Raw genomic sequence first — 14,771 nt, 5'->3', positions numbered from 1 at the left:
GCAAGTAACATTCGTGCCAGGCAATGACCATCTCCAACAAGAGAGAATCTAACCATCGCTCCTTGACGTTCAATGGTGTTACCATCGCTTAATACCCCCCAGCTATTAACATCCTTGGGGGTTACCATTGACCAGATACTGAACTAGCCCAGCCATATAAATACTGTGGCTACAAAAGCAGGTCAGAGGCTGGGAATTCTGTGGAGAGTAACTCGCCTCCTGACTTCCCAAAGCCTGTCGTCTATCTCCAAAGTACAAGTTAGGAGTGTGATGGAATGCCCTCCATTTGCCTGGATGAGTGCAGCTCCAATCACACTCAAGCTCGATACCATCCAGGACAAAGCAACCTAATTGATTGGCAGCCAGTCCCCCACCTTCAGCATCCAGTGGCAGAAGTGTGTACCGTCTACAAGATGCACTGCAACAACTCTTCAAAGCTCCTTCAGCAGCACCTTCCAAACTGAAAACCTCTACCACTGAGAAGGACAAGGCAGATGCATGGGAACACCACCATCTGCAAGTTCCCCTCCAAGCCACACACCATGTTGACTTAGAAATATATCGCCATTCCTTCACTGTTGCTGGGTCAAAATCCTGGAACTCCCTCCCAAACAGCACTGTGGGTATACCTACACCGCATGAATTACAGCAGATCAAGAAGGCAGCTCACCATCACTACCTTCTTGAGGGCAATTAGGGATGGGCAATAAATGCTGGCCTAGCCAGCACATCCTGTGAAAGAATTTTTTAAAAAGTGTATTTTTCTAATTCAATTATCATGTACTCGTGTGTATTTTAACTGCCGCTTTGTGGGAGTTTGGAAACATTGTGCAAAATCTTTTCCTCCGCCTGTGATGTGATGAAATCCTACTCCAATAACCTCATGTCTAAGCAATACAATTCATCAGAAAAGGTACATTGGACTGTTAATAGCATTCCTGTGTGCCTGGTAGAATAGAACTTTACGACTTCCTAATTTTTGTGATATGGTAGCAATATAGACCAATCTCGTTCCCTTTTAAATAATGGTTGAGTGTTGTTAATTGAAAGGCTGGACCAAATCCACGTTTTCACACGCAGAAACAATGAGAAGCTGATTTTACTGACCAGTGGCTGTGAAGAGCAGAATTGTTTTTATTTCATTGTGGATTCCATTTGTACCATATGTCATTTCTATAGACACTTGGGTAAATTAGATAAGCTGTAACTCCAAATTAAATCTGTAATGTATGTAAAATGCATCTTGGTTTATTCGGGCAAGATTACTCATTTGTGTCGATTTAAAATTTATCTTGCCTACTAGTTCATTTATCCAGGATTTCCAGCTTTGTCTGACTCATGAGCTGTTAATTTGAAGAAGTCAAGAAAGTTAGGTAATTGATAAAAGAAAGGGGAATAGAGAGAGAAGAAAATGAAAGCATTTAAAACTGAAAAAAATGCATATAAGTTAGAAATTACAGAGGTGAAAAAATTATTGAGTTCTATGACTTATAACTACTTGATTATGTTTTTTCTTTGTTAGTTCTTCCAAGAATAAAATGGCCATGATTCAGTCAGCTGTCAGGTTGCTCAGTCATTGGAAAGATCACAACTTTGTCTTGTCCTCATTCAACGTCCACAAATGTGATGTACGCTGTAGGAATCTCTGAATAATAATAGCAGTAGGTTTCTGGCTTCTTTTGCACTCTGCAGATCCAGGGCCCAAACCAGTTGCAAGGTCCTTAATACTGCTCTGTCTTAAATCAGCTAACTCAAAAAAAGACTAGGAATCAAACCTTGAGGGGCCTTAACTTCATTATCGCTGAGCCTTTGGGCAAGTGTTCCGTATTTCAAGTTTTTTTGCAACATGAGGTTCAACTCCTGTAATATGAATCGAAACTGTTGTCTGCAAAGACAATCCCAATACTAATTTAAGTGAGACATTATGATGTCACATGGTTGGGGCGGGGAGAGAAGTCCTATAGAAAATGTCTGTTTCTAGACTATAATATCAACTGCTTTTTAAGATAGTAATTCATTTATATTGCACATCTGCCACTGTCTCTAGTGCTGAAATTGATGGGACATTGGTACTGTAAATATCATGATACTGCATCTGGCTTTCTGGACACCTGTTTTTGGATTAGGTCTCTTGATGTGCAACAGACTTGATAGTCCAGCCTTTGGACTCTGCAGTACTAAAAACAAAAGTGTTCTGATACCTAAGGAGGAGATGGCAACAGAGAGAACCTTGTTGCCTGCCAGTCTGAGTGGCTGAAACCTCATACTTCCCCTGTACTGGTATTGCAAGTAGTTTCATTTCTACTAAATGGAATAAAAGCAATTTTTCAAATCTCCCTGGATGTGCAAGAGACTAGAGCCTTTGTGGTTGTTTTTGTTTTTATTTCTTTTTAAAATGATTGTACTGAAAGTCCATGAAGCACTAATAAAGGAAGCCTTCAGTTCACCACTAATGTTGTTTTTGCAATTCTGCCTAATGTACTTTCCCATAAAAGTTAAGACCAGCTCTTGCTTCCACATGAAGTTATTAACATGAAATATCTGCTTCCTCTATTGGAGTCATAGAGGTATTTCAGTTCAGGAACTTTGATCCCTCTTAAGTGTTGTGCTGCCTGATTTCAGCTATGGTAGCAGTAAGGGGCATTTGGCATCTGTGCTCTTGAGTTAGGGAGGGGGAAATAAATGACCTTTGCAGAAAGCATGTATGTGTGTGTTGAGGACAAGGGAATTAAGGTCAACTGCTTTTCACTTGGGTGAAGTACTTTAAGGTAAGAAGTTGACACCTTGTGGCGGAGAAGGAAAGAAATTAGTAGGAAAGGAACATAAATAAGATTCTTTTGTAATGCCATCTCTAGCCCATTAATTTTCCACTTTTTAGCTTATTTTAATCCCATTCTGAAGTGATGGTATAAGTTGCTAAAGGAATTTCAGATTGTGTATAATATCTTCACATACACAGACTGCACTCTTGTGGATTGAATTTTTAATAAAATTTGCTTACAGAAGCAGTGTTTAAGCTCCACAAAAAATTTTTGACCTATATGACTCTTCACATTACCAGTAAAGTTCAGTGACTTTAACAAACCTACGTTTATTATGCCTGATTCCCAAAACTTATATTTGGTCAAATTTTGTATCTGAAGTGAATTTATGTTTTTCCTTTTTGTTAGGATATTTGGACAATCTTTGCAGAGAATAATCTCTCCCACAATGCCCTCATTGCTGTCTTGCATCATTTTATCTGCACGGTCCAGAATAAGAGAGCTGATGTCATCCAACGAGAATATGCCTTACATGCAGCTGGACTTTATTTCCTGCTCCTCGAAATCCCAGGTGAGGTTGCATAGCTCAAAAAATGCTTAGTAACATAATCCACATAACAGAACTCCAAGTCTTTTGTTTTAGAAAAAAATTCCAACCAAGTGGGCTAAATGCAGCTTTTTGCGATGGAATTCTGGCAGATCAATACATTTTTGAACCTGTCAAATAAATTTTCTAACTTTTTGCCTCTTATCAGAAATGTCCACCGTTTGTAAACCACCTTGAGTGTTTTATATGTATGGTTAAACTGAAACTGTAAAAGACATTTTAGGATGGAAATTTTGCTTATCTGAATTTATTTGTAACCCTTCTTTCTACTTCCCCTTTGTTTTTTCCATAGACTGCTTTTGCAGTGCTGCTGTTGAGTAGCAGCCATGGAAATCATACCTGTGTATGAATTGCTCCCTTGTTTTAGTTATTTTTTTAAGTGTAAGTTGTTCCATTATAATCAGCAGACCCTTTGACATACTCCTTTTATATAGATGCAAAGCAGTTTCACAAGACATTAGCTAATAAAGCAATAGGGTTCTTCTGGAGTGTGGACCTGATTTAGTCTCTGAGTACACTGATGTCAGGAGGTAGGGAGCTGCCTTCGAAGCAGCTTTGTGTCACTTGTGTTTTGCATGGGGTATTGTATAACTAGCTGGTGGAATGCTGCTTCTAGAAAAACTAAGTATTTTTAACAAATCTTTTTCATGATTACTGCCTGTTCCTTCGAATTCAGTAACAATGCTTTAGGAATTTAAGACTGGGTTGCAGCCAGAATCTTGTACCAAGCTCATCTCCATACCAATGTTACAAGTTTTGTTCAGCTGCCTAAGCAGTTTGAGATAGAGCTGAGTTACATTTGAACAAATGCAGCCTAATTTTTTTTAAAACTATGTGTCTGATGCCAGTTATTTTCAAACGTGGTTGACAGTTGTTCAAAATCCAGGGAATTTTGGTTATTAAATTTAAAAAAGATATTTAAATTCTGTAATTGTTTGTTTGAGTCTGAGCATTTGGAATTAGAGGAAAAAAAAGACTTGGCAGATATAAAGATATTCAAAACAACTTGGCAATTGACCTTTTTATCTAACTTTTTGGCATGCAAGCAATAAAAGTGTTTTTTATAAATAGATGTATTTGGTCTCAGTCAGTTATTAACTTCCTGCTTTTATAAAATATATTCATCTGAGAACCGGTTTTATGTTTAACTTAATATCTATAATTGGAAAGAGGTACTGTGGAGACTTGAAATAAATTCAGAATAAATGAATACAAGGTTGTTCAGCTCATTATGCTGGGTATCTTGATGAAGGATTAACTAGTGATCAAGCCTAGTGAAAACGCTATCTTAAAACATAGGGACTTACCTATGAGAGAGCTGAAATTTGACGCCAAAAGTTGTAAACCAACAAGGAAAGATTTCAAAACCATACTGCCTTTGTTTGAAAGTTCAATTTGCAGCACAGTTTGCAGGTATACTCCTCACCACTTACACTGTCCCTCTTTTATCTCATACAACCACCTATATCGGGGAAATGATGTGAAATGTAGGCATCAATTACAAAGCCACTCTTAAACTATATTAAGTGGGCCACCTGTTTCAGGCAGTTAAAATGCATTTATCTGCCATTAAGCACAAATGACATCTAGAACTGCCACTGCTGAGTGTCCTCTTGTCAGCTTGCTGAACTGGACATATTCGGGCTCTATTTTAACCTTAAAGAAAATATGAAATTGAACAATTTTTTTATCCCCAATTTAAGTATGACCCAACTTCTTAAAAATTATGTTACACATTCCAGCTCCGTTTTAAGATGAGAAGAGAGCACACAACCTGCCTGATTAACTTGTTAATTTGCCCTCCTACAGATAGCTGACAGTTTCAGGACTTTAATCTCAGCAAAGTTGACTGAGTTATTGGCTGCCTGTACAGGCTCCTGAATCACTCTTGTGTGCTGAACAGAATTATCCTGACTTCTTATATGCCTCCACTACTTTACATCATTCCTTTGCTATACTGATTTACTGTGTATAGTTTGCAAACTGCATGGATACCAGCACACCAGCTGTTAGTGGTGGGGACTGTACTGCTCTGATAATTACACACATCATATCAGGTGCCAAATGATTGATTTGAGTGGTGGTATGTTGAAACAGCTGTTTACAATGATAATCCTAATTTTCTAACCTTTCCAAGTCATACCTCTTTCTGGCACCCACCATTGTTTGTATTGTATGTGGGGAGAGGGCCTTTGTCTAGGCATCAACCTGTGTCGTTTGTAACAGAGGTATGGCCTGATAGCATGACCTTGTGACCTTGATTTCTTTCCCCCCTCCCACCCTCACCGTTCTACCTGTCACCACCCCCTGAGAACACAGCAGAGATGTATTGCTATGTCAGAAATGATTGTAGTTGTAAACTTGTTTCCTTGCTATTTTGCGTTAAGGTCACAAGCCTGCTGCTGTGTCATCTATTACATCAAGTGTGATTGCCAGCTTGTTTGTAATTTACCTCTTTACTTACTACATGTCAATTTATGGCTATGACCAGTGTCATGTGTTGGTTAGGCATACTTAGTTCAGAAACTCTCTTTATAATGAAAGCTCTTGGAATGAAAAATGGCTTGAAATCAAGTAAATGTGCTTTTAATTCTTTCAGAAAACACCACCCAGTAATGCACTTTGATTCTGAATCTAATTCTGCACATTGGTCAACACCCTACAACTGCTGAGCAGAACCTTGTAGCCTATTGCATTTCAGTACTGTATGGAAACTTCAAATTGTGTCTCATATTGATTCCTCCTGACCGTAGAACTGTTTTTGATTTTGGTTTGTTTCCAGAAAATATTGCAACTAATGCAGATTGCTGAGGCACTGGGATTTTGGTCTGTCACGTGTCTAGTAACATGTACATTTAATTATTTGTCATTGAATTATTGTCACATTGGCTCAGTTGTTTGCACTGATGCCTCCTGAGTTAGAAAATTCAAATCCCTCTCTAGGACTTATCACATAACTGACTTTAGGAGGGAGTGTTGCCTCCTTAGTGAGGTCATCTTTCCGATGAGACGTTAAGCTGAGGCCTCCAGCAGAGATGGATGTAAAAGATTCCTTGGCACAATTAAGAGTGCAGTAAGTTCCCCAAGTGCTCTGGCCGACATTTCTCACTTGACCAGTGTTTGACTCCTTTCTTGTTCAAATTCACCCTATTAGCTTAAATATCAAATATCACATGCATACGGTTGTAACAATGCAGGATCAGGTCTTCATTGAGATACCATTCTCATGATTCCTGTATGAGTGCAGGAATTTCACTCTTGTATTCCAATTTTACTTTGGATTGCTACAGTCAGTGCATACCACCAATAAATCATAATGAAGCAAAGATGCATGCAAGCAGTAGCAGAATAGCAAACATGGATTCAGCAAAATGCACTTAACCTTTTATTAATCTCTACTAATCATTTGGTAATTCTGAGTTTATGAGGGCAATGTTACCAGTTCCATTCCCCATAAGCACAAGTGAACAAGCTGACATATTCCAGCTATCAAACATAGCCGAGTTACTTTCACACATTCCATCAGCCTCCTTACCTGTGGAGCTGCCCATGTCTTAAACTTACTTACAAAATGCATTACTTCCTGAAAAATGTATATTTTATTTTCTGAAGGATACTGCTCAACAGAAGGCTGTTTTAACTCCTCATTTACTGGTCCAGCTGGCTGCCCAGAACATTGAAGTATTCAGGTAGTGCAGACTCTCATCCCAACAACCAACACAACTGAATGATTCTAACTGTTCACGCCTTGAACTGCTGTTATATTCCTTGCTGTTCGCAGCTCACTTACCTAATTGTGCTTCGGGAGGAATTCATTGGTTATAAAAGTACTTTGGGAATTTATAATGTGTTATGTAAATACAAACATTTTATTTTTCTCAATTTGGGAAAAACATTGCCAATTGTTTGCCCATTAGAAATTTGGAGTGTTGAAAATTCCAAAAACATTTCAACTATCCTATGTCTCTGGTTGTGGGTGTGAAGTACTAAAGAATTTTGTCTGCTTGAGTAAACATACAATTCTTTTCTTTTGAGACTGAAGTATTTAACCTAAAGGGTACGCATATGCCTCATTCTATTTTGGAGCTGTAGAAAATGTTTACAGCTTCTGCAGCACTTCTCCTCGTTATGGCAGCATCCTTGATATCCTCCAACCAAAGCCCAGGGAACATTACCATATCATTTTGCACTCTAACAGCCTATTATTCCCAGCAGTCATGCATTCAAATATACCATTGCAATCTAAATAAGCTGGGTGTAATGTGTAGTGACTTCCTAGAGCATGTATAGTTTTGTTTCTGAAGGGCACTGATTTTGTAGATATTGAAATCACATAAGAGTACTCACTTTGTATTGGTAAATACTTTTCCAGGTATGTTGATACTTTGCATTCTGTAATTTTTAAAATGTATATTTTTGTAGGAAGTGTAGCCAACCGTATCTTTCACCCAGTACTTTTTGACAAATGCCTGGACACTATTAAAAAGAGCTGGCCTGTAACAGAAGAAGGGAATAGAAAGCGGAAGAAAGATACCCAGTTGAAGAGTTCTCAGGGTGGGGTGAAAGGAAGAAAGCGAGCCAAGCCAGTCAGACAGAAAAATAATGAGGTATGTACCACTCTGGCCTTTGCGAAAGAATGATAACAACTTTGATAAAAGCAAAATACTGCGGATGCTGGAAATCTGAAACAAAAACAGCTGGAAAAATTCAGCAGGTCTGACAGCATCTGTGGAGAGGAATACAGTTAACGTTGCGAGTCCATATGACTCATATTGATATTTTGATATTGGTTTTCCATGTCAAATGCACTCTTCAGTCAAGAGCTCCTCATGTGGTACAAGATAGATTGGGAACTCGAATGTAAGCTAATTAGTTACATTAGTACCAATTTTTTGTTTCTGATTTTCAAAGGGCACAAGGTGATTGAAGATGCCCTGTGGTCTAATATCTGTTCCTCCATTCCAGGATATATTTGAGGAGGAGGAGGATGATGAGGAAGATGCCGATGTTTATTTCTCCACGCATGATCTCTGCCGTATCAGGGATGATATTTTGTCTCTGCTGAAAAATATCCTGCGACTGCTGTCCAAATTCTTCCTGAAAGAAAAATCTGATTGTGCTCAACACTGTCTGCAGGTAAAGATGCAGGCTGCTGTGCCAAATTTACAATGGGCCCAACAAATTTGAATCAGATTGATGGTATAACTTTTTTTGATATATGGGTACTGGAATAGAATATAACTATTATGTCAACACTTCAAAATTTTATACTATTTTATGCTGCCTGTACCCTTTGATTCTGATCTAATGTCCAACTGTTATGAATTGTATACTAAATAATCGCTTTAATTACCTTATGTCAGAGCAAATGCAACTCATTGATATCACTGGGTCCTGTTGACAGTATATTGCATGCCATTTAGGAACAATGGTTCACTTAATAGAGCATGTTGATATCCTATTAATTTAATAAATAGATAATTGATATGAAATATGAGATCAAGTAACTGTCTGGAATATGATGGTTCTTGAGCTGATGGTATGCCAAGGAAAGCAATTGATTAAAAATGAACAGAGGCTATTGAATTTTTTGGAGTCCTTTAACTGTTTGAAAGGAGAGGATACAGGCAAAGCCTTTGTAGAATCACATTGCAGTTAATTAAGTGAATAATGTCTGCGATAGGACATAATGTCCATGAACTGTGAAGGTGATTGTTTTATGAGAATGTTTGTGCAGATAACTGGTTTTAATTAATCCTGATTATTTGCATTTTTGAGACCTTTTTTGTTTCTGTAGCTATTTGCTGAACTGACCAACTTTGAGACTGTAATTGGAGTATTAGACTTTTCAGATTCTATGTAAGTATGCAAATACAGTAAAGAAAACTTCGCTCATTTCTCTGAACAGTGTATGTAGCCTGTTTACTATTTGTTCTAGTGGCAATAAGTGTGCTTTTTGTTAATGGTTTTTTTTCTATTCCTGCATTCCTCTAAAACTCCTTGACCCCCTTACTAGCATTCTGTAGGCAGCCTCTGGTACCCCTCCTGTTCATGTATGAACCAGACTGCTAAGCACTAGTAGCTATCCAACTTCAGATAGTCGAGCTCTAGCCTGCTCTCCACTCTAGTATCCAATCTTGTACACTTCCTATAAGGATCAAAAGTCCAAATTTTTGCTAATTTTACTCTGACTGTGGAGAACTGCAGCCATCTTTAGTGCCCTCCTTGGCTGTACTTGGCTATCCTGGCTAACTGAGGATTTCCTGGTCTGTGGTGCAGTAGTGATTTTTACCGCATAGTTATCAGGGGACACATGTCCCCTCTTGACAACATTTGATTCGTGATTATGATGGAAATATAGATGTTATTTAGGTAGAGGATTTTGTGTTTTTCATAGTTTTCTATTTCTTGGTTAATTTTTCCCTCCTTCCTCCTCCTGGGTCTGATACCATGAACCTGGAGATCAGTCTAAGGTGACTTGGTCCCAGATTTCTTCGACTGAAATCATGGAAATAGCTAATAGTGTTACTTTGTAGGTGAAACATGTTGCTCTGTTTTTTGGAAATAATTTCCAAAGTTTATTGATGGTAAGTGTAGCTGGAGTTCCCATTAACTAAGCATTAATGTGTTGGAAATGATGTTTTGAATTGTGAAGCGGCAGCATGTTTAGGCAAAAGTGACCAACAGTTTGCAGCATATTTTATTAAACTCATTCGAATGATTTCCTTGTTTTGGAAAGGATTTAATTAAAACTAGCAGGTCTGCTAAATATATATTCAACAAATTGGAGTTATTTGGATTCTCTAACTGTCCTCTTGTTTTTGTTCTGTCAGAAATATTGAAAGAATGAAGACTTTGCCAGAATTGGCTTATTATGGACTTAAATTACTGTGCTCCCCTAACCATGGTGATGTTAATAAGGTACTGGCCTTAAGAGCTTAACATAATATTTGTTTCAGGTCATTAATTTCAATATAATTAATAAATTGAAATTAATGTGATTAGATGTATTTAATTTTGTTTTGCATCTTTCCAGACACTCCGCTGGCTCTTCCAAAGACTATTGAATACAATTTTATTGGTAGGAGGAGGAGGAGGTTCCAAATCTGGTGTACTTCTGGGAGTGGGACAGAAAGTTATTGCTGCCAGAGATCAAGCTATTAGATTTGTCAGGTGAGAAGTTCTCATGAAATGTTTTTCTTTTGGAGGAAACATTTTTGGGTTCTTTTTAACATTTGATCCAAAATAAGTTACTTTTCTAGAATACAGCTAAACATGGTTTGATAAGGGCCTATGATTTCCTAGGTGAAAAACTATCAAGGTCCCATCTAGTTTGCTAGCTATAAGCCTAGTAGCTGCGTGATGCAACAGAAATGAAGTTGTTGATTAATCACAGAAATCAATCCCCCTCAGTTAGAATAGGACAGACCCAGACATGAGGTGAGGAAATCTCCAGTGGTGGAAAGTTTCGAGAACCATAGGCCCAAAGTGACCTATTGCTTTTGACCATATACACTTCTCATAATTCATGTCTCAAGTACTCTCATACCTTCTCCCAAAATATCATTTTGATTGCCTTGGTATGTCCCAATTTGCTTTGACAAATGAACAGCTAAAGTAGAGCCATCCATATTTTTGAATGTTAATTTTAATTTTTCTTGGTCTCTGTGCTAGTTGTTTACTAAGTAGAGGGAATATTTTGTATGAAGAACAATTACACAGCAGTAAAGGTGGTATGAAAAGATTATCATATGACTTTGTTATGACTTTGAAATATTTTGTTCATAGTTATATTGTGGATCAGATGGAAGACACTGCGTTGCCTGTACTTCGAGTTTTGCTGCAGCACATCTGCACTAAGGTTTGAATTTTTTTGCTTTGGAATGATATATTACAGTTGCTAATCTAGGATGTTGAAAATTTCAAGCAAATAAAAAATTGATAGATTCAACATAACTTTATCTACAAATTTCGCATAAAGTGTTTCAGATTTTAGCACAGAAGGAGCCGATTAGCTCAGTACACCTGCACAGGCTCTCTGAGAGCCATACACTTTACCCGTTTCCCTATCTAATATTTCTTCCACTATCTAAAATGGTTTTCATGTTTCTGGTAGACCTTCCATGTCCTGTCAATTCTAAATTGAAAAATGAACCTAACTTTCCCTTAGTCTTTTATTTTGGTGTTAATCTTTATTTTATGCCTTTGAGTTACTGACTCATTAGCCAGTAGAAGTTGGATTTCCTAATTTACTTGTTCAAAACTTTCAATCATTTTTGCTTTAATCTTTGGTTACTCTAGTTTCTCCTCATATTTAATGCATCACTGTCCTGAAAGCATCATAGTGAATTCTTTCGCTACCCACTGCATGGCATTCCTAAAGTAAGGTACCTAAAATTGGGTGAAGTATTCTAACTGCAGCCTGACAAATGGTTTATATAGGTTTAACATTGTCTCAAGAATTATTCATTTAACATCCCACAACTTTTATTCATCTTGTTCTGCTTTAATCCACTTTGGTGAGCATCACAGTCAATAAAGTTCAAAAATTGATTTGAACCTTCAATTGCTTCATAGAAACAAATTTGAATTGAAATGGCTAACTCCTTTTTGAAAATTGGTTATCTATTTTCAGTGCACATTATGTTGAGTAAAATGTCCAATGTGCTATACTTTGAAATTAGGTGTGAAAAGTGAAACTTTGTTGCATTAATTTATTTTTATCAGCTGCAAGTATTGTCCTACATATTCTCAATTTAAAATGGTTTCTAATTTCACAGCCTTATATTCACATAACGCCTATACCGGAGTCAAATGTCCCAAGGTACTTCAGAGGATCACTGTGAAACAATTTGACACCAAGCCACATAAAGGGATATTAAGGCAATTGAAGGCTGGAGGAGGCTACAGAGATAGGGATGGGTGAGGCTTTGGGGAGATTTAAAAACAATAATGATAAACTTTAAAATTGGTTAAACGGGAGCCATGTAGATCAGTGAGCACAAGATGAATGGAACTTGGTGCAAGTTAAAATACAGGCAGTAGACTTATTGATGACCTCCGTTTACGGAAGGCAAAATGACAGAGCCTGGCTAGAAGTGGGTTGGCATAGTGGCCTGGATCTTGTGGTTCCAATAGCAGCGAATGCTACCTACAAGATCCAGGCCATTCAGATTCAGAGGTCACAAAGGATTTCAGCAGCAGGTGAGTTAAGGCAGAGTCCAGCAATGTTACATAGGTGGACGTAGGCAGTCTTTGTGATGCTGCAGTTAAGTAGTCAGTAGCTCATCGTGGTCAAAAATAATATCAAGTTATGAACAGTCTGGTTCAGCATCAAGCAGTTGCTAGGGAGAGAAATGGAGTCCGTGGCTAGAAATAGAGTTTGTGGTGCGGACTGAAGACAATGGTCTTCCCAGTATTTAGTTGGAGGAAATTTCTGCTCCTCCACAGAATGACAATTTAGAAACAGTGGAGGTGTTGGGAGAGGTGATGGTGAGTAGGCTGGGTGACATCAGCATATGCATGGAACGTTATATGCTTTTTGGATCATGTCGCCAAGGGGTAGCATATAGATGAGAAATAGGAGGGACCCAAGGAAAGATCCTTGGAGCACATCTGAAATAAATGAGGAGGAGTGGGAAGCGAAGCTGTTGCAGGTGGCTCTGTGGCTACAGCTGGTTAGATAAGAATGGGACCAGGTGATTGCAGTCCCACCTAGCCGAATGATGCTAGAGAGCCATTGGGGAAGGATGATGTGGTCAGCCTTGCCAAGGGCTGCAGACTGGTTGAGCAGGACAAAATGATATAGTTTACTTTTGGCACAATCACTTAGCATATCATTTATGAAGCGTTTGAGAATCGCTTTGGTTTTGTGGTAGGGATGGAAACCTCTGTTAGACCAATTTACATACCTTAGCAGATATAAAATGCTTGTTTGAAAGCAACGTATATACTGCCTTTTGTGTTCTTGGGAGTTCTCAACCAATTGATTACTTTAGATTTACTGTCATTTATGTAGGTAATATATTGGCTAATTTGCACACAGTAAAATCCCACAGGCAGCAAACAGCAGGCCTGAAAATCTGTTTCAGTGCATTAGCTGAGGCTTGAATGTTGCCAAGGTGTTAGGAAAACTTGCTTTCTAAATAATTAAGTGGGGTCTTTAAGTTTCCTTGAACTTGAGACTTTGATTTGATCTCATTTGAAAGATGACACTTCTCATAATGCAACCACCCATCGACACCTGGACCGTGTGAACAAACTCATTGTGGATCTTGAACGCATAACCTTAAGTGAGCACATTATCAACAGCCAAACTCAATTAATCCCCACAAGCTGACTTGTTTGGCATGTCCACTTGTCTTGGCTGATTTGAGTTTTTGTTAGCTACATTTCATTTTCTATGACATTTAACTACCTACATACTGGCGGCTGGAATATCCATGCTCGTTCACAATACTCAGTAAATGTCCACATTGGTAATCTCTTTGGGGCTTCTTCTGCTCTGCTGCCCTAACTTCAGCAGAAATCCTGTTTACACCCGCTTTTGACAACCTTCTGCCAAAGTTATAGTGGTGAAGCAGAAGAAATTTCTTCTGCAGTTTCAGGATTTTTTTTAACACAGGTGATAACTTGGAATAGTGTGAACTGTTCTGGACTTTATATTTTAAAGAGAATATAATGGCAGAGGTGCAAAAAATCAGATACTAGGATGATGCCAGAACTAAGGGGTGACTTGATGGAGGTCTGCAAGATTATGAAAACGTAAACATTAAGATGATTTTACTTTCGGGGGAGACCAGAATTAGTAGCCATAAATATAGGATTGTCATTAATAAATCCAGTATGGGTTCGGGAGGAATTTCTTTACCCAGCGAATGGTTAAAATGTGGAACTTATTACCACATGGAGTAGTTGAAGTATTGAGTAGGGGGAGGCTTGTGTGGAGTAAAAACACTGGCTGTTTTGTTCCATAAATACTATGTAAATTTCCATTGGTTAAAGGAAATGATTAGCGGTGTCCCATAAGGATCTGTACCAGAGTCTCAACCAATCATGAATAATTGACTTGGATAACGCAATAAAGAGCCACATATCCAAGTTTGCTAATAATGCAAAGATTAGTAGTGTAATGGGTGTATAAAATTGCAAGGTTTATTTATAATAGATTAAGTGACTGAGCAAAACTGTAACAATTTAGTGCAGGCGAGTGTGAGGATATTCATTTTGGGCCCAAAAATATTAAATCTGAGGTTTTTTTTTTAAATAGTGAAACGTTAGAAGCAGTGGAAGTCAAAAAATTTGGGTGTCTGTGTACATAAATTACTAGAATGTAGTAATCAAGTACAAAAAGTAACCTGAGATCTAATGTTCTGTTATCCTTTTCTAACTAGAAAGGCTAC

General features: G+C 38.0%; 1 protein-coding gene across 2 annotated transcripts in view; it reads left to right on the top strand.

Moving 5' to 3' along the window:
- Window positions 1-14,771, top strand: part of ncapd3 (non-SMC condensin II complex, subunit D3) — a 75,682-nt gene that overhangs the window by 7,819 nt on the left and 53,092 nt on the right. For both annotated transcript variants that reach the window (XM_078531943.1, XM_078531932.1), the window contains exons 3-9: window positions 3,171-3,333; window positions 7,792-7,976; window positions 8,335-8,505; window positions 9,167-9,228; window positions 10,203-10,290; window positions 10,406-10,542; window positions 11,158-11,230. In XM_078531943.1, coding sequence (XP_078388069.1) covers window positions 3,171-3,333; window positions 7,792-7,976; window positions 8,335-8,505; window positions 9,167-9,228; window positions 10,203-10,290; window positions 10,406-10,542; window positions 11,158-11,230 — 879 coding nt within the window. The remainder of the gene's footprint in view (window positions 1-3,170; window positions 3,334-7,791; window positions 7,977-8,334; window positions 8,506-9,166; window positions 9,229-10,202; window positions 10,291-10,405; window positions 10,543-11,157; window positions 11,231-14,771) is intronic.

The sequence above is a fragment of the Cetorhinus maximus genome, chromosome 2 (assembly GCF_964194155.1).
Source record: "Cetorhinus maximus chromosome 2, sCetMax3.hap1.1, whole genome shotgun sequence".
Taxonomy (NCBI): domain Eukaryota; kingdom Metazoa; phylum Chordata; class Chondrichthyes; order Lamniformes; family Cetorhinidae; genus Cetorhinus; species Cetorhinus maximus.
The sequence above is the reverse complement of the archived record's forward strand: the minus strand, read 5'-3'. Positions and strand labels throughout refer to the sequence as shown.